The sequence below is a fragment of the Copadichromis virginalis genome, linkage group LG12 (assembly GCF_057382275.1).
Source record: "Copadichromis virginalis isolate Kocher_CV1m ecotype Utaka linkage group LG12, C_Virginalis_male_GT1.1, whole genome shotgun sequence".
NCBI lineage: Eukaryota > Metazoa > Chordata > Actinopteri > Cichliformes > Cichlidae > Copadichromis > Copadichromis virginalis.
Window position 1 is genome coordinate 13,973,635 of NC_140629.1, and position 22,584 is coordinate 13,996,218.

General features: G+C 40.3%; 2 protein-coding genes across 2 annotated transcripts in view; one reads left to right on the forward strand and one right to left on the reverse strand.

Moving 5' to 3' along the window:
- Positions 1-11,554, forward strand: part of rimbp2b (RIMS binding protein 2b) — a 108,978-nt gene extending 97,424 nt beyond the window's left edge. The window contains exons 25-31 of the mRNA XM_085474820.1: positions 565-733; positions 913-975; positions 1,308-1,411; positions 2,769-2,795; positions 3,331-3,402; positions 6,270-6,404; positions 8,763-11,554. Coding sequence (XP_085330946.1) covers positions 565-733; positions 913-975; positions 1,308-1,411; positions 2,769-2,795; positions 3,331-3,402; positions 6,270-6,404; positions 8,763-8,960 — 768 coding nt within the window. The 3' untranslated portion in view covers positions 8,961-11,554. The remainder of the gene's footprint in view (positions 1-564; positions 734-912; positions 976-1,307; positions 1,412-2,768; positions 2,796-3,330; positions 3,403-6,269; positions 6,405-8,762) is intronic.
- Positions 11,357-22,419, reverse strand: piwil1 (piwi-like RNA-mediated gene silencing 1). Its single transcript, XM_085474821.1, has 21 exons — positions 22,290-22,419; positions 21,756-21,867; positions 20,514-20,619; positions 20,085-20,213; positions 19,771-19,985; positions 19,330-19,451; positions 19,035-19,115; positions 18,434-18,631; positions 17,967-18,075; positions 17,571-17,697; positions 17,108-17,225; positions 16,638-16,752; positions 16,371-16,558; positions 16,127-16,199; positions 15,689-15,889; positions 15,232-15,335; positions 14,931-15,001; positions 14,695-14,848; positions 14,291-14,416; positions 14,022-14,169; positions 11,357-11,788 (listed from the first exon to the last, which is right to left on the reverse strand). The coding sequence occupies exons 2-21, from the start codon at positions 21,822-21,824 to the stop codon at positions 11,672-11,674; spliced, it is 2,571 nt and encodes an 856-aa protein (XP_085330947.1). The 5' UTR covers positions 21,825-21,867; positions 22,290-22,419; the 3' UTR covers positions 11,357-11,671.
- Between the last annotated feature and the right edge of the window lie 165 nt (positions 22,420-22,584).

A 22,584-nucleotide genomic window follows, 5' to 3' on the forward strand; every position in this document is an offset into this window, starting at 1 on the left:
GTTAACTTTTATCAAGTGGAAAAAAGTTAGCGTTTATCCTCCAGCTTCACTGTTTATATTATGCTAGCAGAGCTGAGTCACTAGCGATCACATAGCACATCATTAAATACCAGCTAGCACAACTTCAGCAACCCGACAAACATCACTGCTGTTTACTTTCCTGTCTTCATTCATGTTGAAAGTGATAGCAGAGCTGTACGTATGAATTTGTTTCAGAAATCTCTGTCTGAACATGATATATTATATTTAGATGGAAACTAGCGAGCTAACTTCCTGCTAACTTTGTTAAATTTAATCAATTGTTTTCATGGATGCCTGGATGTTAAACTTAATTGTTACACCTGGTAGAGCAGCAACACTGATCATTTTATTAGAGATGAAAGAATTTAGACAGTTTTTCAACTCTCAGTGATGCCGCAGTGATCGTTTCACTTGGGGACCGGCAGTGGAGTTTGGGCCCAGACACGGCAAATGGCGTCAGACTTAAAGACCAGATAAGCTGTCCACTCCTAATCTGTCAGTTTCATGGTATCTGCCCTTTGACTCTGATACTTGTTCTTTTAGGTGTTTGGGAACAAAGACACGGATGGTTTCTACAGGGCAGAGATCCGAGATCGAGTGGGTCTGATCCCCTGTAACATGGTCTCCGAGATCCAAACAGAAGACAATGAAATGATGGACCAGCTCCTTAAACAGGGCTTCCTCCCACTTAACACTCCTGTGGAGAAGTTAGGTGAGACATGTTTTTCTTTTCCTCCTAAATGACCATCTGACTTTTCTTCTTCCTTCTGCCCTGATAACCTTTGTGTCTATCTAGCCAACTTAATGATACACTGGACTGTCTTTTACTGACTCGCTTCTCCTTTCCTCTACTCTCCCTGCTTAATTATGTTTTTCTGCTTTCCTGTGAAGTGAACTGTGACCGTTTCAAAGATGGCCGCTCAATAAATCGCAGGTCCAGAAAGTCCAAAAGAGGTCTGTGTGCAGCGAGATGCTCTTAAGCTCTCCGCTTCATCTTTACTGCTTGTTTTTCACTCTTCACCATCTTTATTCATCTGTGGGCTAAATTTTTGTACCCCTCTTGAAAATGAGCTGGTATATCTCAAGGGGTTTTCCAGATATAATGATTTTGAATACATGTATTATATTTTCTGTCATTCTAACATGGACACACTTTAAACTGAAGGCACATGGTCTTACACGAGCATTATGTATGGTCATTGGTCATCACACCCAGTTCCGTTTTTACATTCTTACCAGTGATTATTCTTGTCTCTCTATCTGTATTCTGCTTTTCTTCTTCTTAGAAAGAAACAGGCGAAGCGGGCGTCAGCAACCGATGTCCACGCGAAGAATGGTGGCTCTGTATGACTACGACCCCCGAGAAAGCTCCCCTAACGTTGACGTCGAGGTACCGTTCCCCGCAGCTCCAGCTTTCCGCTATGTCTCAATCATTGTTTGTCACAGAGGCGTAAAAGCAGAAAAAGCACCAAATATTTTGAGTCATGCAGGCAATGAGAGATTATATTCTACTATTAATGCTAGTATTTTTTCCAAGGTTTAGCATTTAAAGGAATATTTTGACCGTTTGAGAGATGCTCACTGTGTTGAAGAGTTGCATGAGAAGATTGATTCTACAGTCATGTCTGTCTGTTAAAAATGAACAGACATGAGGCTGCAGGGAGGGATCCACATATTTCTGGTTTCAAAAACAAATCTGTGTCGACCTTTATTTATCTTAGGTCACGTTAAGTATGCTCATGAGTTTAGGTTTACCACCATCTTGGCTTTTAGGAGCTTCACAACCACACTTGAATGAGAGGGCGAGGTGCTAAATTTCGGAGCTAACTTTTCAACAGGTTCCTAAAAAAAATGGAGAAAAATTCCTTAGATATCCAGTTCACTGTGTAGCGAGCTGTTATTTGTCAGATAATTGGGTTAAAGGCATGAAAGGTCCACTTTTTTGGCTTCAGTTAGCTTAGGTAATCCCTGACAGCTGCGTTCAGTTGAAGCACATAAGCCCTTAATCACGCAGAACTGTAACCCTTAATGTGTTTAGTCATTGCATTTAATTTTTTGCTGCTGGAAACCGATCACAAGTAGCTGGTGGCAACCAACTGGTTGCCCACCAACAACACTCCCTTTCAGTTGTAAAGCAGCTGCCAAGTTTATGTGTATTTCAGTTTAATTGAGTTTCTTTGTGTGCAGATCACAGTTAATTGCCGTATTATTACAAACAGATTGGATGCATTTGCCAGCTTCACCCTATTCAGGGGGAAATTGACAGCAGACTGACTCGGTGTCATTGCCATTTTATTGCCATCTTGACGCGCCTCCTTTTGAAGACGTCAGCTGACTGCAAGTGAAAACTGGTACCTGTATTCGAAGCAGATTACTTGAGATTGCAAGTTCACCGTGTTCAGTCGCAATAATTTTGCTCATCCTGTGGTCTTCAACCACTGTTCTCCCATTAAAAAATGTGAAACTACCCATTTGTGGATTGGCTTCATATTTCAGCCCTGGAGACGATTGCTCACCTGGCGCCCTGGTCTTATTTAACAGACAGATGAAGTTGTATTAATCTTCTTGTTAAACTCTTTAAGACAAAGTGGAATTATTCCCTTATTATTATTCCCTGGATAATATGTGCACAGGTGAGGTTATCTGAGGAGTTAGCGCTGTGTTAGCTTGTGCTGTCTTTTTTTTTTTTGGCCCCTCCCCCCATTTCACTTACTCTCACCTTTCTATTGGCACTGCCACCGACACAGTATGAAGGCAACAGACTGAATGAGGAGGTGAGTGAGGGTTAGGAGGGTACGGTATTGTCTGCTCTCTGTGTGTTTCTTCCCCCCCCACCCGTTTGTTGGAGTGCAAAAGAGGAGGTGGGCTTCGGATGCCAGGCCACGGCCCTCTGTCCTCTCCTCGGTGATCATGAATTAAAGCCCCTCACATGCATTGCCTGAGCCAGCATCTCCCCTCCTTGGTTTGGTCTTTTGTGTTGACCGCTCTCCTACATATTGTGCACATGCGCTGTTTGGTTTATGTGTTCTCCAGAATCCCATAAAAGAGATGTGCCCAGTGTGCTGCAATCCTGTCTTCAAAGTTACAACATTTGATGCATTAACAGTTGCAACAGTCCTGAGTGCTGAGACTGAATTGACACTAGTGTTTAAGATGCATCACAGTGATTTGGAGAAGGAAGCAAAAGCATTTCAAACTCATGACACTGCCCGAGAACTGGATGTTTTGGAGAGTGCTCGCTTGCTGTGACGGACAGAGATGGGCTAAACATGTCGTAATGCTATTTTTTTTCTTCTTCTTCTTTGACAGACTGAACTGACTTTCTGTGCTGGTGATGTCATCACAGTTTTTGGTGAAATAGATGAAGATGGATTTTACTATGTAAGTACACAGAATTCACATGAGCTGACCAGAGGACAAAGCAATACGAGGTTTATGGACAAAAAAAAGTGATTCAGCTAAAGGTTTTGGGGCATTTTATAAATTAATTTACCGTATTTTTCGGACTATAAGGCGCACCGGGTTATAAGGCGCACTGTTGATGAACGGGTCTGTTTTCATACATAAGGTGCACCGGATTATAACGCGCATTAAGCGAAACAAAACAGTCAGATAAGTCAAACTTTACTCAACTCATTCTTCTTGCTTCCTCCACTTCCCTACCATTAACTGATTAATGTTGAATTCTCTTGCAGCTGCTCTATTGCCATGTTGTTGCAGTATTTTAATGACTAACCTGGTATTGTGGCTGGATTATCTCAGTTGTTCTCCCGGCTGAAGTTTGGTATGTTTACAGCATCCTGCCATGCGACTGCATTTGTCCCTAACCATTGGGAACCCTCACGTTAACTTTTATCGAGTAGAAAAAGTTAGCATTCATCCTCCAGCCTTACTGTTTATGTTATGCTAACATAGCTGAGTCGCTAGCGATCACGTAGCACATCATTATATACCAGCTAGCACAACTTCAGTAACCGTACAAAAGTCACTACTGTTTAGTTTTCTGTCTTCATTTATGTTGGAAGTGATAGTAGAGCTGTACGTTTTAATTTTTTCAGAAATTTCTCAGAACATGCTATATCATGTTTAGATGGAAACTAGCGAGATAACTTCCTGCTAACTTCTAACTCCATTAAATTTAATAAATTCTGTTTTCATGGATGCCTGGATGTTATTTCATTGTTACTTAATTGTTACACCTGGTAAAGCAGCAACGCTGATCATTTTGTGAAAGAATTTAGACAGTTTTTAACTCTCAGTGATGCCGCAGTGTTCGTTTGACTTTGGGACCTGAAGCGGAGGGAGTTTTGGACCCAGATTATTCCGCAAGGTTCTTGACTACGGTAGCCGTAATGCTCCGACAATCCATCAACCGGTGCGGCTTCGTAGTTTACCAAAGTCGTACTAAAACATTTTTTGACAGATTGCCGTGTACCACATAAAATTGGTTCGAGGTCAGTAAGCACAACCAAAATTCACACATAAAGCACACTGGATTATAAGGCGCACTGTTGATTTTTGAGAAAATTAAAGGATTTTAAGTGCGCCTTATAGTCTGAAAAATACGGTATAGAATATGCTTTACTGTAGCGGACTATCTTTTGTCTACAGGAACCAATTTGCAATTACAGTTTTTCATGGCGGATTTAGGTTCTGTCTTCATGTAATCCCAGACTGAAGCCAGGCATTGAGATCTTGGCCAGATTTCTCACAGCTGAAGATGCTTCTTTAGGTGTCAGTGATCAGATTTCTCTCTGATACAGTTATGCAAATGATCAAATCAATCAATCATAATATTGTTTTCTTGTGAAAGAACATATGATACCAAGATCCTGTCAAACACAGGAGGGTTCTCCTGCAGTTAAAGGAAAATGATAACACGCATCTAAAAATGGTTATGTGAGAATGAAGGAATATAATGAAGGATTAATTGGCCTAAAACTGCAACACAAGAACAGGCTTGGCAGAGAAGGAAATTAATAGTGAGGAAAACAACCATCAACCACTTTATTAGGTACACCTTCCTGTATCAGGTTGGATCCTCTTTTTTTCTCTAGGACTGCTTTAGTTCTTCGTGGCACAGATTCAAGACGATTCTGGAAATGTTCCTTAGAGATTTTGGTCCATATTGACATGACAGCATCACACAGTTGCTGCAGATGTGTTGGCTGTACATCCATGTCGTGCACCACATCCCAAAGGTGCTGTGATGGATTGATGTCTCCTGACTCTGGAGGTCATTTGGGTTCAGTGAACTCATTGTTGTGTTTCAAGAAACCAGTTGAGATGATTTGAGCTTTCTGACATGATGCATTATGTCACTGGAAGCAGCCATCAGAAGATGGGTACACTGTGTTCATAAGGGGATTAGGATGGTCTGCAACACTACTCAGGTAGTGTTTAAATGATGGTGACCTGATGCTAAGCGACACCATTGCACCACCACCAATTTGAAGCGTTGATACAACGCAGGTCTGATTCATGCTTTCATGTTGTTTCTGCCAAATTCCGACTCTACCATCAAATGTTGCAGCAGACATTGAGACTCATCAGACCAGACAACATAATTATATTCTTTTGTTGATCAATTTAGGTGAGGCTGTGTGAATTATAGTCTCAGTTTCCTGTTAGAAGTTTCCTTGTTGGAGTGGCTGCCAGTGTGGTCTTGCGTTTTTGAAGCCCATCTGGTTGTGTATCCAGAGATGCTTTTCTGCATTTGCTGGTCATAACCAGCTGTTGCTTTCCTCATCAGCCGAATGCAGTCTGGTGATTCTCCTCTGACTCCTGGCATCAACGGGCATTTTCCCCCAGAGAACTGCTGCCCACTGGATATTTTCTCTTTTTCAGATCGTTCTCTTTAAACCCTAGAGATGGTTGTTGGAAAAATCCTAGTAGATCAGCAATTGTTTGAAATCCTCAGACCAGCCCCTCTGGCATCAACAACCATGGCAGGTTCAAAATCACTTAAAACTCTTTTTGTCCTCAACCTCCGAAGCTCGTCTCGACCCTATCTACATGCCTTTTAGCATTGAGCTGCTGTCACGTGATTGGATATTAGATATTTGCGCTGATGAGAAGCTGAACAGGTGTAACTAATAAAGTGGCTGGCGAGTGTTCCTCAAGTTTCTCGGTTTTACTGCTGCTAAAATTCTCCATCCCTGCTACGCGGAGAAAGGTTTAAATCAAAAGGTAAAAATTGAAAGTTAAATACACCACAGTGAGTCTCGCTGTCCTCATGTACTCCACAGGGTGAGCTCAATGGACACAAGGGACTTGTTCCTTCCAACTTTCTAGAAGAAGTGCCTGATGATGTAGAGGTTTTTCTCACTGACTCACCATCTCGGTACCCCCAGGACACTCCAGCACGGATAAAGACCAAAAGGGTACATGCTCCTTCGCAGTACTAGCGCTCTGTCATCCATTTACTGTTTTCAGTTCCCTCTATCTCCTTTAGTTTTGTGTCTGTGCGTGTGTGTCTCATTGAGCAAAAAGGGATTTCTGACTTTATAGCATTACACTGTAAATAAATAGATGTCTAAGAAATCGATGAAAAGAAAAAAAAAAGAAATTTTAAGACAGAGGTATTTTATTTTTCATGTTCACTGCTGTGGGTGGGAGTGGGAGTTCTGCATTGTATAATACATGGATATATTGTATTCATAAAGCATTCTCAATGAGAGTAAAATTAAAGGGCAAGAAGCTCCTGTGACTTTTTACTTGTCATGTCATGTCTGGGAAAAGATCCGTTAATACCTTTTTTTGCACATGTGTATTTAGCATTCTGACAGATGCTTTATGAATATATTCTGTGTTTGATCTTAAGTCATTTCTAATAGAGTAAATAGTTTTGTTGTACTGAAAGATGAACTATGTAGTGTGTAGCTCAGCATGGTATATAGTCCAGATGCATGAACTCTTGATCATTTTATATAAAGATGAGTCTAGTGTAGTTCAACTTTTTGTATCTGCTCCTGAACACCTTGTTTTGTAAATTGCTTTCTTGTAAAGTAGCACGCAAAGGTCACTTAGCCTATGTTGCCATCAGAGAATCATTTCAGAAGTAACTCTTTACTAAATGTAAATATGTGATGTTATTTTTGTGTTTTAACAAATAATGCAATTGTTAAAAAAGAATATATTAATAGGTGTCATTAGATATTTCCTTCCTTGTGTTCTAATTTGCCATTGTCATAGTGCAAACTATTGAAATGCCATCACCATATTTTTTTGTTTTATTTCTTTTCCTCACCTGCTTGGCAAAACAGAAGAAGAGTGTTCATTTCACACCTTAAAGGCTCTGTTTCCGTCACGTAAGTGAGCAACTGAGGATACCAAGATTACGCTCCCCTCGTCTAATGCAGATGTCATGGGTACCCTTAGTTTCTGGTATGCAACATGTATACTTTGTATGACATTCCTGTAGGTTGTTTTAGGAAACTTCTCTGTGTTACCAAAAAACTTGATGCTGTTTGTTGGTAGGACATAGAAACCCTAGCCAATGCATTAGACAAAAAAAGGTGTGGTATCTTCAGTTGTTTCTCTGAGTGTTGTACATGACAATGTCCGTCTCCTGAAGCAAGGCTCCTGCTGTAAGTCATGGTAAGCTAAAAGGCCATTGTTGCACAGCGACCCTCAAATCTGGAAAATAACAGTTCAAATTAGATATACAGTAAAATCAAGGAAAAGCAGAAAATCGAGCAATTCTATGCAAAACCACATTCACAAAAATAAACATTTTAAACAAGCTTGTTTGGTTTTACACTTCAAATTGTCACGTTTTTTCTTCTTCCTGTAGCCAAATTTAGGATGGGTTTTGTTATTATTATTATTATTATTTTGCCTTTTCTTGTTTGTGATCTGGTTTTCAAATCAGTCCTAATCCTGTGAACCAAGATTAGCTAGTTGACGACCAAGAACTGGTTCTTAATTCAAGTGAGACTATGCAACTTTTGCTGCACAGCGACCACTGCAAATGGCACTGAAGGTGCCGTGCAAAACAGCTGCATTAGCATTTAGCTAAAATGCCAAGGCGGAAGCCTGACTCTGAGCAGTGGTGCATTTTATTTTGTGCTTTGACTTGTAATTGGACAAACAATTTTCTCTCAAAGGTCACGTAGACTAGCTTTCAAAATCACACTTCATTTTTACCCGTGTGTAAATTACTGTGCGTTGACACATGTATATACAAATGCAACTTCGTACAAATGTGATCTTTTGTCCTGTGTCTTCCCAAAGTGCAATTTAAAGGAGCCTTTTAGCTCATGATTACAGAAAAGGAAGAGTGGCTGGTGGTTTCTCTGTAACCCAGTTGTATCAGTAAATATGTATATGTAAGAGGGAGGAAGGTGAATGTGATGTAGATCTGTCCCAAAATGCAAATGTATCTTTTTATGTGAGAGGAACTGCCCCGCCTTTGACAGTGTTGGGAAATGTTGTCACCTTAAACTGATGTGGAAGTTAGTCAATGTCAAGTCTAAAATTCCATGTTCCTGTAGTTTATTCATAGCAGCTTCATTTAAAAAAAAAAAAGAAAAGAAAAAAAAGCTATATGTACAAACACTGTTTCTACCTGACAGAGTGGGTGGGGTGGGTCAACATCCAGGGAGGGCAGTAGACTTCAGAGCTATGCTGGCCCAGCTGAGACAGAAAGGACTTAAGAGAAGGAGGGGAGTAGTGACAGGGGTGTTAGAGACGGTTGGCTTTTTAACACCCTCAACTGTCCCTTACGGGTCTCCCATTAGGTTCCATTGGAAAAATCGGGTCCGCCCAGAAGAGCAGCCTCTTCCACAGTGCGTCCACACATCCCTGGCTCTGGCCCCGCCACCGTGGGGCCCGGCAGTCCCATCAGGGCCCCAATGGACATGTACTCCTCCAAAAAGAAAAAGGGACTGCTCTCCAAAGGGAAGAAACTATTGCAAAGACTTGGCGCTGTAAAATAATTTCTTGACATACTTGGAGAGTGTCAGCCATATCCTTGTAGTGTTTTAAAAACAAACTCATCCAAATGCAGTGGACAGGTGGCATTTGTGAGCTTAGCAAATGCTTTATTCTTTTACATCTGTTGTACACTAGAATATTTGTACTTTGTCGAACAGTATCCACTCATATTTTCAAAAACATTTCATATTACGGTCCCAAGACCTCATAATGTCGGACGATGTAGTGATCTTACCTCCAACTCTCTGGCTGATGAGATTTTGCTGTAGAAAGGAAAGACTGAGCCTGCAGCGATTTTCATTTTCTGCTTGGTCAAGTGCGACACTTAAGAGACATCATGAGTCAAGTGTGTTGTACACAGAAACCAGAATGTCGTTCAAATACTGAGTGCTCACTTGAACCTTGGAGTCCAGTTTGAATTTGATGTGAAGATGGATTTGAGTGTCTTTGAGCTAGTCCAAAACAGCCAGTCGTAAATTGTACACAAGGTTTGCATGCGTTACTTCAGCACATTCCCTCCTGGCCCCTTCAGATCGCATACGATGCAACGGGGTTAGTGTGGAACCTGGAGCATGCAGTACTTTTAAGTCAGCATAGCTGACATACTGTGCAGTAAACGTTGACAAATCAGCAGAATTAACTCCTTCTCTTCTGCCCTACTTCAACAGCTGTGATATAGGCATATTTCCCTCCCCAGAGACGTGTCAGCAACAAGCACATACTGTATTTACTACAGGGTCTTTGCAGTCAAATCAGCCTAAATGACAATGCCTAGTATATCCAACCTCCATGTATTTGCCTTATAATTGCACAATGGGTAGTACTTTGTCCAGTAGAGCAGCGGTCCCCAACCTTTTTTGCACCATGGACCGGTTTATGCCCGACAATATTTTCATGGACCGGCCTTTAAGGTGTCGCGGATAAATACAACAAAATAAAACTAGTACCGGTACCAAAAAAACGAAAATTTATTCATAACACACGTGAAAAGACCAAGGAAAACTGAGTAAACGATAACAAAATAACCCTGAAAACTATACATTTCACACCTGAGCCTCAACTCTCGTGGCCCGGTACCGGTCCGAGGCCCAGGGGTTGGGGACCGCTGCAGTAGAGCATGCAGTTTCATGCCTACTATTCATTTATGTTACTTCATAAAAGGCGTTCGCAAATGTCAATCCCAACTTGTGACATGCAGGGTATTGTGTGACTGTTGTGTTTCCATGCGACAGAGCTTACGTAGAACTATTCAAGTCTCCAGTGTTGTCGTCCATTTATTGTTAAACCTCTCAAAAATAAACATTTTTGTAATCCTAGAAAAACTTTTGAAAATTCTCCCCCTATACCAAATTCATATGTATGGAGATTTTTTTTAAAGTTGACACTATACTCCCAAATTAAAACATGACTTTACAGTTGCATTAAAGAAATAGTTACTGTGCGATATGGCATCGGCAGATCAAATCAGCCATTGTACTGCGGTGGATTTCTAACATGCAACACTTCTGAGCTTCACTAAATGCTACAGGTTTGATGACTTCACAGTAGTAAACAGTGAGACACAAGGCTACCTCTATGCTGCCCCTCCTAACCCAAAATATATTTGATCTGAAATACTTTTCTTCAAGCCAATCCGTCAGTGATGCCTGTTCAGTGTCCCACTTTATGTTGGTGCAGGATACAAGTACTGTATATCGATATATCTATATATATATCTACACCTTAATGTAGAGTAGTGAATGTACGATGAATTGAAGGCCAATGTATTTTCAAAGCTGCCCTAAGGGATTGTGCAGATGTCCATTCTTGTGCGTGAAATGGAACAGTCCACCACCTCCTACCTTACATCATTCAGTTTCCCCATTTCATCCTCCCATGCCGTTTAAATCCAGACTATTTTCTATACACAAGAGTTGAACTGAAACTGCCAAAAACAAAGAAGAAAAAAAAACAAAACAAGAATGTATGCAAAACATTCTGATGCTTTCTGTACAATTCTCGGCCAGACCGCCATCTGCACCTACAGTAAACTGATGAACACCTTTTTCCTATTTACGAACCACTTCCTCAGACATTGCTTCTCTTCATTTTGAGTGACTGTTGCTCTTTTTGTACTTTGTCCATTTGTAAAATTGTTTTTAAATGTTTATACTTGATTTTCAGACTGCCTTTTTTGTACATTTAAATTTATAATCAAACAGTTTAAGCTTTCCCCATGGTGTCTTGAAGACCATATTGTTTAAAAGTCTGCAACTGTGTGCTAGCTTTATGATAAGAATTATCAGCCTATATTGATGGTTACAAATTATTGTGTGGGTGTGCATGTGCAATCTTTTATATAAAAAAATAAATAAATTTGATATTTTGTAATGTAATATTGGACTGACTTGCTTTGAAATGCCAGGAATTACAAACAGATTTATTGATTTGTGAGTAAATGAATACAGAAAGTGTGACAGCATCTAGGTTAAATCTTGTGCTGCAAATGATAACAATAAAAGGCTCAAATATAACAAAACCAAAGATTATAGATACTCAACAAAAAAAAAAAAAAAAAGACTTTCCCCATCACTTAAAGTATAACTGATCGAACTACTGCATTCAATTTGGCCTCCGAAACAACAACAACTAAGCTCAAACAACAACAACAACTAAGCTCAAACAACAAAAACTAGTAAATAAGATTTTCTATGCAAACTGGGCCTTTTTATCTTTAAAGGTAGAAAAGCTGGTCATCCAGCTTCATATTGGGCTCTTTGTGGATGCTCTGACCCACAAGGAAAGCCAACTTGTGGGCGTACTGGCAGGGAGCAGGCACTCTGATGATCCCCTAAAGCACAAAGAAAAACAATCAGGCATGACCAACACAATGCCAAAGCCAGTGACATTTACACAGTCGGGGAAAATTATTTGATCCCTGCTGAATTTATACGTTTGCTCACTTACACAGAAATGAAGTCTAATTTTTAATGGCAGTTTTATTTTAACAAATACAGAAAAAAAAAACATATCAGAGTTATGAATGGATTCACATGTCACTGAGTGAAAAAAAGTATTTGATACACAAGTAAAACACAAGTGGGTACTTGGTGAAGGAACTCTTGGCCAGTACAGCCGTATAGTCTGTCACCAGGTTTGCACACATCTCTGGAGTGATTTTGGCCCGGTCCTTTTTACAGAAACTAAATCCTTTAGGTTTCTCAGTTGCCACTTGGGAACTCAAAGCTTAAGCTCCCTCCACAGGTTTTCTATACAATTGAGGTCTGGAAACTGACTAGACCACTCAATGACCTTAATGTACTACTTCTTTGGCCGGTCATCATCATGGTGGAAGACTGATTCGGACTAGGGCTGCCACGATTAGTCGACTATCAAAATCGTCGACGACTAATTTAATAGTTGATGTGTCGTTTGAAGCTTTGTAAGATCCCAAAAGACGCAGGAATAAGTAGGAGTATTTAAGGGTGTAATAACGGACTGAAGCAGAAGATGGCAGCACTGCATGTACAAGGATGCCAGCTGCCGTTAAACCTTGAAGAAGAAGAAGCAGTGTCCCAGAATTCGTAGCGCGGCCCAGCTTAGTTTCCAACAATGGCGGTAGCTAGTTAGTTTTAATATTACTCTTATTATTCTTTCTGGGTCACAAAATAAACGCTTAACATCTTTTCAGGCGAGAATGTAGCTGTGTAAACTTCAAATATCTGCTCAGTTTATCAAGACACCACATATTTTCAAAAGCGCTCCGACGTTTTCGGAGACGCCTGTTACCCACCAGCTCGATAGCGAGCCGGGGTTCAAGGCTCACCAGAGCCGGTGAGAACACCGGACTCCCGGCAAATCGTTTTCAAACCCACCGCCGTCTTTCGCGACTCAGGTTAAATATATATGAGTCACTTAGATAAATTAAAAATGTTGTTGTTTGGCTTTTTTTTTTTTTGTATTTTATTTGTTCCTGAGTAAATCGGTTTGGCTGAGATTAAAGTTATAGTTTTTACACAGCTGAATAAACGTCAAGCAGACAGCTGATTATCAGAAGTGTGAGATGCTGGAGAATATACTCCGGTGTCCTGTTATATTTTAGATAGCAAGGAGTTTATTAAACTTTACCGAAACAATCTGCAAATTTCATTAAAATTGAATAAACTATCATCTTGTCTTTATTTTTAGTTAGCACCTTAAAAGCTTAAAGCTGTAAGCTAATGATAGTTATACAAGAGCAGATGCTGCTGGTGCAATAAGCTGTAGTTTTACGTCCAGTGGATGATGATCTGATTAGTCGACTAATCGCATAAATAATCGGTGACTAGTCGACTATCAAAATAATCGTTTGTGGCAGCCCTACTACAAACACAGCGGGTTGAGCTGATGCCAAAGAGCTCAATTTTGGTTTCATCTGACCGCAGCACTTTCAAAGCGTTCTCTAAATCATTTAGTTGTTCACTGGCGAACTTAAGATGGGTGTGCCATGTGCCTTTCTGGTGTCCGTAGTCCCAGCTGCCTTCAGATCTCTAACAAGCTCCTGGCATGTAGTTTTGTGCTGATGACCACCTTTCTTGTGCACCCCATGAGCAAAGATCGTATGTGGAGCTCCAAACCGAGGGCAACTGATGGTCATTTTATATTTCCAGATAATTGCACCAGTAATTGTCACCTTCTTACATCCCATTCCCCGTTTGTCCTTTGACAGCTCTTTTTCAATTACTGAAAAATATAATTAATTGAAGAAATTGATTCTGTAGACAGGTGTGCTTTATAATTAGACACTCTTGAACTCCTTGATTGTAATTTGCCAATTTGAGTCAGAATTCTGGCTGGGTTGTAGGGGATCAAATAATTATATCACTCATTGATTTTTGACTGATATTCTCCCTCCATTAAAATTAAATTGTATTGCTTTGTAAACTTCTAAATTAGAGTCGATCATTCAAAAATGTCATCATTTAATGAAAACTCCTTAAAAACACTGAGGAGAAAGACACCTGATTATGACCAGTTTAGATTAAGACAACATTTTCAGTGTAGAAAGATTTCTACTCAAAAAGGTCACTCTGATGCCAGCCTACCTGCCAGTTGTAGTACATGTGGCAGAGCTTGTAGGTGAGCCGCTGCATGTGATCTGGCTTGAGTCCACTGGTGTCATACACGACATTGTAGTGGGTTGGTGAGACACTCCCACTGCGAACAGCTTGGCTCACAATATAGAAGTCATACCTAGAGAACAAACGTGCAACAGTACTGTCACAATACAACTGCTCCTATGTAAATATCAAAAGACCGTTAACAGCTTAAAAAAAAAAAAAAAAAAACCGCCCCCCCTCAAAACAAGACGTACCACTCTGGCCGGGTGACCTCTGCGTCAACGATGGTGCCAGGAGGAGGATTGGACACCTTGCCATTTATGTGGGCGAAAAACCTGCTGCTTATGCGCTTCTTCACCACCACCACACTCAGCTTTGGGCTACAACAAAAGGACAGAGGCTCTGGGAAAACCTGACACTTCTACTAAATAATCTCAACTTTGTTCTTTTGATGCTCAGGAATAAATACTAACAGCACTACAAAAATGTCCATGTTCCAACCAGTCATTTTACTTTACTGTCCTTACAATTCTCAAATCAAAGGAAGGAATCATGTATGACCATTTGTGTTATCAAATGCAAATTTAACTGCCTCTGAGGGCAACCGTTTTTAGAGATTTAAAAAAACACCATAACCGTTGGAGATGTAAAAACTCACTTGTAGTCTTGCCCCATTGACTTGATGGAGTCCATGATCTGCTGAACCTCATAGTTCACCACACTGTGCAACTGCCCATCCCCCACTCCGTCTCGGTAAACGATGATGCGTGAAGGCAGACAGCCATTGAACCTCAAATACTCTTTCAGGGCAGCTGGAAAACAGTGTTAAGACAGTTTCTGAGATCCTCTGTGTATTTAAAAGTAAAAGTTTTTGAAATGACAAAAGAAACTTGCCACTCAAAGTCTTCTTCAGCTCATCCATGATCTCCTGACCTTTGTGCTGCAGCACACACTTTGAGAACCACCTTGAAAAACATTTGAATCATTAACTGTACTATTGCATTTAAAGGCTGGGAAACCACACACACACACACACACACACACACACACACACACACACACACACACACACACACACACACACACACACACACACAAAAAACGCCAAGTGAGGCCTTGTTTGCACATGTTGAACATAACCGAGAGCATTGCACTGCTCCCAGTGTGAATTCCCAACTCAGTTACAGAAACCAACCTGCTCATGCTTTGGTTGAGACTGGCCACTAGAGCACCAATAGACCTTCTCCCAGCAGCGGTGTCATGGTAGCAGTCGATGCCCACGATCATCAGCTGTTTGAGCTGCACAAACATGACAATATCACAAGGGGTTGCCACAGCAGGTAGCTCCGGATGTATGACTTAGCAGATTTTCTTTCTTTTTCTTAATGTTGGACAGCTACAGAACCATAGATGATTTCTGCACCTCCAGAGATCAAACTGGGGATCTATTTTTAAGAAGTCATCCCAAGGACAGTCAGAGGTATTGTGAACCCAATCAAACCAGTTTTGGATGAAAGGGAAAAAAAAAAAATACATTCTCATCTAAAGCACCAGAAAGTTTAATCAATTCAAAAGTTACTACTCTTTGCTTTCCAAAACACCTTAAACTTTAATCTCTAACATCTGAAGTATTTAGTTTGTGTGGGACTTACAGGGATTTCCACACTCCAGAGTTCCCCTCCCATCTTGCAAGCCATCTGCAGCGCAATCTTTGTAGCTATAGTCATGAGTGCCTGAGGTCGGCTGAGGGTACGGGCCACCACACACTGGCTGGGAGTGGGGCAGTCCACACAAAGGAACTTCTTAACGCTGTCATACTTATCCTTCCTGTTGTTGGGGAGGACTACCACCACCTAACAAACAGAAACACCTTGAGGTCTGGTACCGCTTTGGGAAACGTCAAAATTAAGATCCCTGATGGCAAAAATGCAATGTGACATAACTACAATACACTGACCTGCAGTTTCTGTCAGTTATAAAAAATGGCTACAATTCGAGCATTTAAATGCAAATGTGGTTCATAAAAAACATTTTAGACCTGAAAACTGAAATGTAAATGTACAAGTGTGTGCACTTCACACATCACCAACCATCTCTATCTGGGGTCCAACACTGTGCCGCAGGGCTGCGAGGAGAGATTCCTGATGATCTTCATACTGTATCCTACAGAAAAACAAGGATGCACGATAACGTTTGTGAATTAAAAGACAAGAAAAAAAAAACCCTACAAGTGTTACAGTCAAAAATGTCACTTTACATACGTGACAGTCCATTGTGATAAAAAAAAAAAAAAAAAAAATGTGTTGCAGAAATACTTAAAAATGCTAAACTCACATGACAGGTTTTCCCATGGCGATTCCCAGTGGGCCTGAGACTCTGCTGAGAGTCTGTAGAAGAGAACTGGCTTCATTGCCGTTACGACGGGTGTGAAAGAGGAGCCAGTTGTTCAAGGGAGGAGCGCTCATCACAGCTAATCCACGCATCTCTTTGGCCCAGTCAGCGGCCCAGGGGTTGTAGTCATACTATGTGATAATTATATTAAACATATTAAATGAGCCCTTAAATGTATCTGTTTAATTAACTGAGAAGAAGAAATTATACCGATCTTGACCCCTGGTAAATCCTCTCCACAGGGAGGACTCTGCCAGCCAGATTTAGAAGTTGCTTATCAAAGCTGAGTCCCCACTTATCCAACTCGGCTTGCGCGTCAGCGTTCCTGTGAAATAATTTAAGCTGTAAATCAAAGCCAGGAATCTTACAGACAGAACATAATGACGAAGAAATTTGCAGTCAACTTTTGAGTATATTATCAGAACACCCAAAGTGTGTCTGAGATGAAGACAACTTCTAGGAAAAAAAAAATCAGAGCTTTAATTGTCATGATCAATTGAAAATATATGCCTCAAAAATCACTTCTCTTAAGCACAGTATAGATGTGACAAGTCCAGTATTAACACTAAATCATTGTTTTATATATTATTGCCTAGCTATTAAAGACCACCTAGGCAATAACTCAAAACAATCCGTTTATTTCTATTCTGATTCTGATTCTACTAGTGACTGTCACCTACCTCTGTATATTAGTGATAAATCTGTTGAGGCGTCCCTCCCTCTGCTCTGGGGTCAGTCTGGTGTGGGTACTCAAGTCCTTCATGATGCTGAAATCAGCTCGCATCTTATCAGTCAAGCCTGTTAAACACAACCAATCAAAATGTAAAATATCCAATTCCTATAAAAAGTTAGTTATAATAAAACAACTTCCTTGTAAAACACATCTGAGGCCAATGTTTCAGGTATCAGAATAAACAAACTAAATACCTTCTTGTGGATTACTATTAGTGAATCTAACTGCAAACATTTCTGACTTGTACCTTGTTAAAAGTGGTACATACATGTTTGTAAGATTAGCATTGTAACTTTAATGCAGACGGACTGAGGTCCTTAGACGTGAAGCGTATATTTACAGATGCCTGCAGATGAACAAAGAGGCACATTTATCCGAAAAGGGCCAAATGGCACAGAATAAGGTTAAACCTGTTAGGTAGCACAGCTCTGGGATAAGCATGGCTGGACCAGGAGGTGGCGCTCCAGCAGGACCCATCCTCTTCACATAGCTGATCAGCAGCACCTGGTTTTCATCAGTGATGTCCAGGCCATATTGCTAAGAACAGGAAGTATAAATATTTGAGTGTGGACTGAAACTGAGGCAATTTACCATAAAGTTACTACTTGCAGCACTTTAAAAACTTTGCACCAGTGACACTAAATGCAAATTCTTTCTTAAATTTTGCATCTGAATTTTAGCCCTTTAAATAGTTAGATAATTTTAGTTCCATTTCTTATATTTGCCTTTGCCAGTAATTGTCCATGTAATGAGAACTTGAGGGCTTTTTTTTTTTTTTTTTTTAATGTTGAGTGCACAATACCCACACTCTTGTAGTAGTTCTTAAAGGAAGTGTCAGCATCTCCCCTCTTGAATGTGTTGCTGGGAGTGTGATCCCAAGCAATACCATCAATCCGGTAGGTTTTGTTGTTGTACCTAAACATTAGAAATAAACACAAGTAGTAAGTCACATATGATTACACATAAGCACTGTGAAACTAATGCATCAGCGCACAGGTGTCGAACTCTAGGCCTCGAGGGCCGGTGTCCTGCAGGTTTTAGATGTGTCCTTGATCCAACACAGCCAATTTAAATGGCTAACTTACTTCCTAAACATGTCTTGAAGTTCTCCAGAGGCCTGGTAATGAACTAATCATTTGATTCAGGTGTGTTGACCCAAGGTGATATCTAAAACCTCCAGGACACCGGCCCTCGAGGCCTGGAGTTCGACACCCCTGCATTAGAGTGATACACATCACAAGTACAAAAACAAGATGCTAAATGCAAATCTTACTTCGTGAGGATTATGAGCCCGACAAGCTCCTTCTCACAGATCTCAGTAAAGCGTTGACTTCCACATTGCTGCCTCAAGTTGACCATAAAGTCGAGGACTGTCTCACTGCGCAGCACCTTGTGGCTCACGTCAGTGCACATCATGATACAGGACTCGTACTGCAAGATGTTGGTGGTGTACCCTGGCCAGATGGTCAACCTAGCATAAAATTTTAAATAAATACAAATAATAATTATTTTTTTAAATTACGTAATTTCTAAAACCGTTAAGAATACATTGCTTTTACTTTGACATTTATGAGGAGTTTAAAAGTTTCAGATCTAACCGACACCATCAGGTTTTAGAGGAAATTGTTTTAGCTCGTAATGTTTTTTTTAAATACCTGTTGATAAGCAAATACCCCCCAAACCCTTTTCATCTGGCAACTATGCCAGGCACAATCATGTATGAGTGGGCAAAAACTGTGAGGACTTTGCCTGCAGACGGTCGATGTTACTGTGTACTGAGAAAAATAAGTTCATTCATGTTGATACATATAAAAACTTTTGCAGTTAATGTTAGGCCTTAAATTTTAATATAAGAAAAAACAAAAGAACTATACTTGTGCTGTGGGATGTTAAGGGGATCACTGGGGCTGTAGTAGTTGCGTCCAATCTGCTGCATGTTGAGAATTCTCAAAATCCTGTAGACATTAAAGCTTCCAGTCATCAAAAATACTTTGGTGAGTTGTACCAACGTCAAAATGTTTGCAATTAAATGCAACTATTTACTTTACCGATCAACAATCATAAACTACGAATCAGTTGCAAATCACTTCATTAAATTGGCAGACGCATTCGAAAAATATTGCTGCGCATCACTTTTTAAAAAGAAGCTCTGAAAGGTGGAAAGCTTACCTTCGGAATATGATATTGTAAAACTGAATGCACACTGGTGAAGAGGGTGGCAGTTCATTCGTCAGGGTGATTGTTATCTGAACCTTCTCTCCATTTCTGGTCTCGCTATAGACCACAGTCTCCTAAACACGAGGGTTAGACACTGGATAAGAGGAAAATCCAGGCTTGTCAAAAGACCACAACTTTCCAAGCCACCAAGCAACGCCTTTGTCAACTCCTGTGCCATTTATAATATAACAACTACTACTTTGAAAGAATTACAGGAATTCAGTGTTTTGCAATCAATAACTCCAATCTCTCAAGAGATTAACACTAACCTGATCATTCAGGCTGACTGATTTATGGAAACCAACTCTTTTTACAATGATAACGAACAGGCAATTCCATCTGCGTGCACAAACACTTTCTTCATAACGCGCGATGTTTGGAGCATCACAGTACCTTGCTGTGCAATCTGTTCGGCAGAAAAAGCAGAGCTCCATCGAAGCTCCGTGCTGAGCCAAGTGTTTCCTCGTGCTGGAAGAGGAGCGCAGATCTCAGGCGTCGCGACTCCATTTGTGGTTTGAAGTCCACATGGTACTGATACAGAACCCACTGAGGGCGGGACAGGATGCGAAAGAAGTTTGCGGTCAGCTGAATGGGATTACCAGTTACTCCTGAGGAAGTGAACACACACAGAATTTTAGTAGTAATTTTCAAACCTCACAGATTACAGAAAGTTACATTTGACATCGTTTCGATTTAAAACTACTGACCGCATTTGGATTCCTTCACATGCTCCATTGCCTGCCTCGTGTTAACGCCTGCATCATGAAAATCCCGGCGGCGTCCACCTCTTTCTCCAAGCTTCACCTGCTGAAATCCAGCTGAAATCTGTAGAAGAGCTAATGAAAACAAATGAAGACTGTTAACAGTCCACATGCACTAATATGAATGTAAAAAACAACAAGGCAATAGTGTCGGTCTACAAATATATAATCTGAATTTTACATTTCTAGCAATGCACAGAAAGTGTTATCGAATCGGACTGCCTTATTTCTTTGCACAATTAGAAGAGATGGTTTCCTCTGCAGTGCAGTCCTCATCAGTTTACATTTTTAACTTTACTTATAAATGGAGTAAAGAAAGGACAAACAAAGATATTTAACAGAAGAAATGTAGCTCGACTTTTTGTTTGACTGCACCTTCTGCACTGAAGGGTCCTGGAGCACCTTTCTGCCTCCCTCTACCACCCAGGTCCCCCGCCTCTGGGGGAGGGGCAGCTGCTGGTGCCGGCTCTTGGGCCTGACTCTTGAAGAAAAAAAACAAAAAAACAAAACAAAAGGAAGGTTGGAGAAGTGACGTCGCTTTAAGCATGGTCATTCTTTTCACGAGAAGGAACTTAACTCTGCAGACACATTTTTGACAATTACTTTTAATGTGCGCATCCAAGAATGAGATAAATATACCAGAGAGAATGTTTTCCCTTTACATTTTCCACAGCACATTAATGCTGCAAGTTCTCAGTATTTTCTGTAGTAAATAAAGAATTACGCTTGGAAAACGTTTTTCACACCTCGGCTTGTTTCTGCATTTTATGCAACAGGGTGAGACAAAATTATGTAAAATCATTTTAATCTGGAAAAATTCAGATTTAAAGTCCAACTTTAGAAATGACTGCCACTGTGTGCCGTTTCACTTTTAACAGGTGAGAAGAACAATTACGTTCTGTAAATGAAATGCTGAGCATGTTTTATGCAGTACATGTCTTTTTCAAAGAGTATGGGCAATGACAACAGTGAGTCCTGTGGATAATGGAGAGAATTCCCACTGTGACAAAAAAAAAATAAAAAAATGCAGAAATGCAGTCCTGACACATCATTTTTCTTAGTTTCATGAGTCACTTCCATTTTATTTATACAGAATGGGTTAACAGCTAATTATTTCAAGGTATTTTATATAGTGAGGTAGATCTTGATAATACAAGCACAAAAACAAATGGAGCAACCCTGCTGGTGCATGTTTGAGGCAAATTTCAGTATAGAGGGAAAAATACTGGCAGTCGGCACTGCCATCCCTCAACCTTTTAACTCATATGGTACCAATTTGAAAAGCCTAGATGATTTCCTTCTCCAGTTTTGAATTCACAAACTTGTCCAGTGCGCATGCCCAGCGGTGTGAGGACATCCTATAAGCCTTTTCCGGGTGAGGGGTACAAAAGAAATAACAAAAAAACCCATAATAACTTGTTGGCATTACAGATACAGACCATTGGGTAATATAAGGCTTGGCACAGTAAATATCAGCCTGTTGTCTTTCTATCGGCCATGCGGCCTAAGCTGTATGCACCACTGACCCCTGCTGAATCAAAGTAGTTAACCAGCGTGTAACGGGAATATGATTTTTTTTAAAGGATTATTTAACAGTAAATTCAAAGGTGTCCTTACCGCTCCAGGTGCTGCAGTCTCCTGCCCACGCGCTCTTCCTCTGGATCTCGCTCGTGCTCTGCCAGTCATTTTCGCCCCCTCTCAATTTTTTCGGCTGATGAAAAGCGATACTCTAAATTTTCAGCGATTAAAAAAATGCAATTAATTTTTGCCAACCAAAATTTACCGTTGCAAAAACATCAAGGCCCTCTACTTTTACCCCGCCGCCATTTTGTGATCAAGTAGAATCGTTACACCTGATGCTAGCTAATGACCACATGCTAACGAGAAATCCGATTTTTGTGTACGATTGTTTTACAGAATAAAATGTGACATTCTTGTTTGCACATTAATTGCATGCGTTATCCAAGATTTTGACTGTAAATTGTAGCGTTTTTTGTCAAATAAATAGAGACCAATGCGTTAGCTAATTAACATCTGCCCATTAACGGTAAGGCTATCATTAATCGATTTCAATATCAACTTTAAGAGTCACTCTCAATATTTACTGTCGTTTTCAACACATGTTGTATGATATTAACTAAGAATACTCACTTTATTTTTTCTTTTCTTATTATAAACCGTCCTAACTTTCCCTTACAGCAGGTGTCCCGGTCAAAGAGGAAAATGAAATGTGCACAATGTACTTATAGGCCGCATCACTGAAAAAATTAATACGCTACTGAGTTTCATCGACTTTCTCAACAAACGTCTTGAGATTAAATAATGTATTTAATCCACATATCAACCATATATTATAAGTATATTATAATTATATCCGGGCAAAACGGACCCATCCATGACGGGATACCTGTAATTACAAAATGCACTCCCCCCCCCCCCCGAACTA